A 7249-nucleotide genomic window follows, 5' to 3' on the forward strand; every position below is an offset into this window, starting at 1 on the left:
CTTCTCAGTTTAGAAACACTGACATAACATTTCTATCTCAGATTTTCCAGTCCTGCAGTTTCAAGAGGACAAGGAGGGTACAGATGCCTTATATTGGCTTTTCCCAACTCAACTTAAGCAAAGATTCTATACAAGCAAAGACTTGCTCAGAGAAGTTTCGGGTGCCCCATCCCTGGAATTGTTCAAGGCCAACTTGGATGGAGCCCTGGCAACTTGATCCAGGGGAAGGTGTCCCTGCACATGGCAGGGGGGTTGGAACAAGATGATCTTTAAGATTCCTTCCCACCCAAACCATTCTGTGATTTTATGATTCTATGAATCTACTTTTGTACCTTAAAACAAGACTTTGCTCCATTCCCTCTCCCATTCCTCACTATTATTTTTTTTTCTCTAATTGTGGGTGCCATTTTACTCTATCCCACACTCAGACTAAGTATCAAACTATGAGGCTTACTTCAGATCAACACACAGGACCCAGTGGGTAAGAAAAACACCAAAAACAACCTTATTGCATTTTAACCAGTTGTACAAATAAAGTTATTATTAAAAGACCTGGGACAGAAAAATTTTAAAATCTTTTTCTGCAGCATTCAGGTAACATGGGGATTTCAGTGCCACAGAACAACAGACACAAACACCGTGACTCAAAGGGCTGGAGCCTTTTTCCACCACTGAAAGCAAGCCTCACTGGGAGAGGTGCTGCTCCAAGTGGCTGATTTTAAGCCTTCAATCACATTATATAATACAAAGCCCAGGTCCAGACCCATGCAGGAAAAAAAGAGAAACCAAAACATTACACTGAAACGGTACCTTTCAGCTCAAAAGAACCCAAGCCATGAATCATCTTATCCACCGCAGAATGCCATCACCTCGAAGCTGAAATGCAGCAGCTGTTTATTACCCTGCAAGAACATTAAGATGGGTGCTCTTTTGCAGCCAAAACAGCAAGGAAAACTGAGTAGACAAACATAATGGCCTGGAACACACAGGCTTATCCTCCCTACCTTTATAATGAGTACCAGAGGAACTTTAGGGACCACAAGCAGCTGATGCTTCCAGACGCCCAGTGCTAACAATGCTTTCCACAGCACTTAAGCGATCCTTGGAAGCCAAAAGCGTTTGACCTGGACATGCTTTGCTTTGCTTGGTTGACAGTGAGGCCAAGAGCTGGCTATCACACACTGACCACAATATCTATGTCACTTCCAAAGTCACTTCTGTCACATTTAGAACCACAATTAATGCCAGAAACACAGTAATCACGAATGGTTTCAGCTGTCCAAAGATGCAGAAATTCTTCTCATGGCTTGAGGCAGCTAATTGCAGTTGTGTACCTGCCCTGACAGTTGACTGTTAATTAATAAATTGTGATCACGCTGTCTCAAACATGGCTCCCTCAGACCTTGACTCACAGTATCTCAGGGAGATGCTACACGTCTCTTGGAAGTGGCTTATCAAAATTGGAACTGTTTGCTATCCAAATATACTGAAGTTTTCACTCAAAATTCAAAATCTCATTGTTACACCACACTCATCACTGTGGTATCTGAGTATGGCCATTTCCAGCAGAATTCCAGCCCCAGCTGGATTCAATGAAGAGTCACTTGGACACAGAGCTAACGCCGGCCAGGATCATGCAGCGAGTCCTGCGTGGGCTCATGAGAAGTTGCTGCAGAAGCTGGACTTCAGTTCCCACTGAATGAGAAAGGGTCTTGTGGCCAAAGGACATTAATTAGGAGATTGCTAAAGCCCCCAGGCTCCACTCCAGGGCACTGACATGAGATGTGTGCCACTGTTCCCTGCTGTGCAAAGAGAGTGTGTCTGGCAGGGCAGTGGTGGAGGTTCTGCTGTTACTGCACAGATCCTCTGAGAGGGGAAGAAATCACACTGATTGCACTGTGTCTTGGGAGGGGATGTGTCCACTGGCTTTTGTTTATCCCACAGTGGTGTGAAGTGCGCTGCAAAAATGTAAGGGTCGATCCAAGAATCGAGTTCTGTCTCAACATTTCTCATCAGAAATTACAGGTGCAGGACTTATGCAGAGAATGCTGTGTACTTGCCTAAGGCTGGTGCGGAGCGAATGCTTCGTGCCTGCCTAAGGTGGTACAGAACGAAGACTTTGCACCTGCCTGAGTTGATACAGAACAAAGGCCTTGTGCCTGCCAATGCGGGTATGTGACGAAGGCTTTGCACCCGTTGCCCTGACACCCATTGTGAAAAACCTGCCGACCATGCCTCAGACACTCCTCCCTTGACCCTGCCAAGTGGAGTTCGGCAAATCTCCACAAGAATTAAGGGGGAGCAAAGGCGGGTGGCAAGGAGGGACCAGGTGTATGGACTAAGCATAAAAGACAGCTCTGGAATGACTGAACTCTGAAGATCTTCCCCACCGAAAGATCACATAGATCTTTGCAGAGGCCAAGGAACGCTGACTGGACGGGAAGCCAGGGACGCCAGATGTCTGTGGACCCGTGGCGGTAGCTATAGCCCCTTTCCTTCCCTTTCCTCCCCATCTTTTCCCAATTTTCTCTCTTTCTCTCTCTATCGCAGGCTACTTTACAGGCCAAATTAATAAAGTTCCCCCTTGGATTGAAATTTAACTCCCTTGACTGTTAGATTTTGTGTTTTCTTTTCTTTTTTGCACTGAGATCGTAGCTGGTATGAACCATCACGCGTCTGCTTATGAGTGGACCGTGACATAAATTGGCGTCATGGACAAGATCCTGATAGAGGCCGAGGGACAAAACCCCTCAAAACTCATTTTTGAGGACTCTATTGGGATTCCGGCTATCAGGACGTAGAGTGCAAAAAGAAGGGGAGTTAAATTTTTGTTTTAGTGACACCTGAGAAAGGGTAAGAGTGGCCATTGGCAAGTATCTAACTTTCTCAAGTAGATTTGAGCTGTTTTTGTTGTTTTTGAAGTTGTTTTGTTTTAGGATTAAGAATTTGTTTCTCAAGTGAATTTTGAGCTGTTGTTGTTGCATTGTTTTTGGAGTTGTTTTGTTTCAGGATAGATTTTGAGCTGTTTTTTGTTGTTATATTGTTTTTAGGTTGTCTGGTTTCTGAATCAGGATAGAGAGAAATGTTTCTCAAGTGGATTTGAGTTGTTTTTGTTGTTGGTTTTGTTGTTGGTTTTATTTCTGAGTCAGGATAAGGAGAAAGATGTCTGGCAAACAGGAGAAGAGAGATTCTCAGTTGGTGGATGATAAAAATGTATTATTTACATTTTTGGCTAAATATGGTGCTCGACCCTCTCCTATTGGGGAAGATTGGGCTCGAGAGAATTGGAAAAATATGCAGAGTATAGTAGATCGGATTTCTCTGCTACAGAATGAGGCTAAGGTTAAGTTTTTACTACCAGGAAAAAGCAGGACAATAGTCTGTTCTGTTTTGGGTGCCAGCTTGATCGCAGCCATTGAAGACCATCATAGGCAGCGTAGTAATGAAGGAAAAATCATAGAATCCTTAGAAAACCTGGTGCGTTGTCACCAAACAACAATTTCCAAACTGGAAAAGGAATTAGCGCGCAAGGAAGAAGAAAACCATTCCTTAAGGGCTGCTCTTGAAGTAAATCACATTAATTCACAGAACACTAGTTCACAGAATATAGCATCATCAGGATCAATTAACCTGATGTATCCACAGAAGGAATTGGAACAGATGACAAAATTTGATGAAAATCCCCCTTATTTAAGACCCTTATTCAAAACTGAATTTTCTTACCCTAATAATGAAGATACTGACCCCCACATAATCACCAAGGAAACGCCCTATTCTGCCACTAAACTAGCCAAGTTCAAAAGGGAATATGGGCATCTTATCAAAGAATCTGAAACAGAATATGTGTCTTTAACTGGGGGTGACCAAATACAATTGAGTGAAAAGGAGGCTGAGGGTTACTGGGGCCACGGAGTTTTCTTAACAACAGGTGATCACCGAGCCCCATGGTCTCTAACTCAGCATGCTGCTCACTGGGCTGGAGGGTTAAACCCTCTGGACAGGGGAGACCCCTTGGCAATAATAGGCACAGCTGACCAATTACTAGAAAGTGTACACAAAGCTGTTTGCCTACAAATGATACATGAGAGAAAACTAATTCTTGGATATGAATTGCCAATGATGTTATCTGTTAACCCTAAAATTATGACTGCCCTAATAAGGGGACTGCCTGAATCATTCAAAACCACAGAGACAAGTCTCCAGAAGACCACAGCATCAATGAGTCCTGTGGAGCGGTCGCAGATTTTTATGTGCAGAGGTGATAATAGCAGAAATACAGGCAGTACCAGTACAGACTCTTACACAAATTCCTCTGACTTTTCAACACCAGTCCTACCAGGTAACAGACCTCACCCTAGACCTAAAGTCTGGACATGGGGGGAGGTAACACAAGAATTAGTTGATTACAGTAGAAAATACTGTCTGATAAAGCCTCTAGAAGAGACATCAAGAGGTATCCAGCAAGTAGGAGTTAAAAATGCACTGCCCTGCCCCAGCAAAACTATGGATGTTGCCAAGGAACTGTCACAGCCTAAACCCCTTTCTGTCCAACTTGATTGGTGGCATTTAGGACTTAAAAAAGGAATTCCTAGAGATTTGATGGATGGTTTACCTTTAGAAAAATTGCGCAAACTGGTAACTCAGTGGTGTGTGACAAAACCACCTTCCTCTGTGAAAGAAAGCGCACCCGTCACAGCTTCTGCCCCCCCTTTCACTGAGACTGCAGATGAGACATCAAAGCAAACTTTTTCCTCCAGAACAAGGAAACTAGGATCTCCATTTCCTAGTGGTGGGCAGGGAAATGGAGTATGGATCTATGTTAAACAGCTCACCAAAACAGAAAAAAGAGATGTGTTAATAACAGCTATCGTGGGATTTTATTCTCGCAGCTTTAAGGATGCTGAGAAAAGGTATACTGCTTGGGAGAAAGGCTTGTTTATGGTAAGTCTGGCTTTCATTGAAGTCGATGCACAGATTGACCATTTCTGTGATGTGTTTTCTGTAACAGAAGAAGCCTCAAAGAACCTTTCTATCCAAGAAACGGAGAGCCTGGATATCAACCAAGATAAACTTGCCTCAGTCATCCGGGTGGCCCCTCCTTTTTCCCAACACCAAACAATAAATGCCTGGTTTATTGTTCCATCATTTTAATTCCTTTTTGCCTGAAAAGGGCAAGGTCTCTATTTTTGTTTTTGCAGGAGAACCCCGTGGGACTTTAAGAATTTCTATAGAAGAAATATGAATAAAAATTGAAGACTTAAATCTGAAAATGGCCTACAAAATTTTCATTATATTGCTCATGCTTTTCTGCATTACACCTTCTTCCTATAACCAAAATAATAATGAATTGCCTTGGTCTCAAGCCTTCATAGAATATTCTAGCTCTTCCAGAAATTATCCCAAAAATAACCATCCAAATTTGGCTTTAGTTGTAATGCATGATGACAAAATTTACCATTCGTCTGATTGGGTCTGGGATAAAAATGAGTGGGTTAGAACCCTACCCGGTATCATTGATGAAAAAATTCAAGTGGAATGCAGAAAAGTGGAACCTGGTTTTCAATACCATTTGTAATTGGAAACACCAGCCAACAACAAATATTATTTAAACCAGAATGGTCTCTCAAAAAGGTTGCTCCCTTTTCTCCTGGAGATGTATGTCAAAGAGACCTGACTGGTGTTTTTAGGAACTAGATTGGGGATTCTAAATAGCATTGATTCAGAGATATTATTGAATAAATTGGCTACTGCAACTTTTGATCTGACAAAAATGCAACAGCCTTTAAGGAGGCATTTTTCCTACAGAAATCCAAAAAAATAAATTGGGATAGTGCTAACAATTTTGAAAAGAACCTCCAATCTTGGTGGAAGTTGGTAAATTTTACCTATAATCATGTTAATAACACTGTTACAGCTTATACATTAACTATTCACAATGCTTCAGTATCTTTGATTTATCCCATTTTCACATTAGGCTTGAACCACAATGGAACTACACTCTATCCGTTCGAGCATACAGCATGGGCCCAAAAGGTGAATGATAAATGGCAAATGATAGACCTGGAATCCTGCATTGTGTGGGAACAACTAGGAATTATCTCTGAAAGTAGCACCATCAGAACATGAGATTTTTGTTTAGACACTGACCAAAACGTTTGCCATTTTGAAGTTCGTCCTGATGTTAACCCTAAAACTGTAATAATCTATATTTGCAAAGGTTGTGCATGCTTAAGAACTGTTTGTAGTAATATCACAGTAGGAAATGTAGTAGCTTATACCAATAATCATATGAATTTTTGTGTTTGTAATTTTACTGAAATCATGGGGTGTGACTTCTCTTACTCAGCTCCAGTCACTTCCCACCAAATTCTGAAATCTGATTTCACATTGATTCATATTGAGCAAGCTGCATGGCAAAAAGTAATGTAAAAATCTTTCCTATCTTGTTTCCCTTCCTTCCCTTCTCTCCCCTTCCCCCTTCCTTAGTGTTACCACCATGTGGTCCCGAAGACAACTCATCCAGAAGACACCTCATCACAAAGAAAGATAACTCACCCAGAAGACGACTCATCATGAAGAAGACAACTGGTCCTGAAGATAAATGTTGAGCCACCGGGTGGTGTAAGGGTCGATCCAAGAATCGAGTTCTGTCTCAACATTTCTCATCAGAAATTACAGGTGCAGGACTTATGCAGAGAATGCTGTGTACTTGCCTAAGGCTGGTGCGGAGCGAATGCTTCGTGCCTGCCTAAGGTGGTACAGAACGAAGACTTTGCACCTGCCTGAGTTGATACAGAACAAAGGCCTTGTGCCTGCCAATGCGGGTATGTGACGAAGGCTTTGCACCCGTTGCCCTGACACCCATTGTGAAAAACCTGCCGACCATGCCTCAGACACTCCTCCCCTGACCCTGCCAAGTGGAGATTGGCAAATCTCCACAAGAATTAAGGGGGAGCAAAGGCGGCTGGCAAGGAGGGACCAGGTGTATGGACTATCATAAAAGACAGCTTTGGAGTGGCTGAACTCCGAAGATCTTCCCCACCGAAAGATCACATCGATCTTTGCAGAGGCCAAGGAACGCCGACTGACCGGGACTCCAGGGACGCCGGACGTCTGTGGACCCGTGGTGGTAGCTATAGCCCCTTTCCTTCCCTTTCCTCCCCATCTTTTCCCAATTTTCTCTCTCTCTCTCTCTATCGCAGGCCGCTTTACAGGCCAAATTAATAAAGTTCCCCCTTGGATTGAAATT

The 7249-nt window shown here is 42.9% G+C and overlaps 1 protein-coding gene across 1 annotated transcript; it reads left to right on the forward strand.

Moving 5' to 3' along the window:
* Positions 1-2806: 2806 nt before the first annotated feature.
* Positions 2807-5219, forward strand: LOC146440326 (uncharacterized). The gene is made up of 3 exons (XM_085056758.1): positions 2807-4235; positions 4290-5088; positions 5199-5219. Exons 1-3 carry the CDS (start codon positions 3163-3165, stop codon positions 5217-5219), a joined length of 1893 nt encoding a protein of 630 aa, XP_084912884.1. The 5' UTR covers positions 2807-3162.
* Positions 5220-7249: the final 2030 nt, after the last annotated feature.

The sequence above is a fragment of the Lichenostomus cassidix genome, chromosome 3, assembly GCF_008360975.1.
Source record: "Lichenostomus cassidix isolate B80296 chromosome 3, HeHo_3.0, whole genome shotgun sequence".
Lineage (NCBI taxonomy): Eukaryota > Metazoa > Chordata > Aves > Passeriformes > Meliphagidae > Lichenostomus > Lichenostomus cassidix.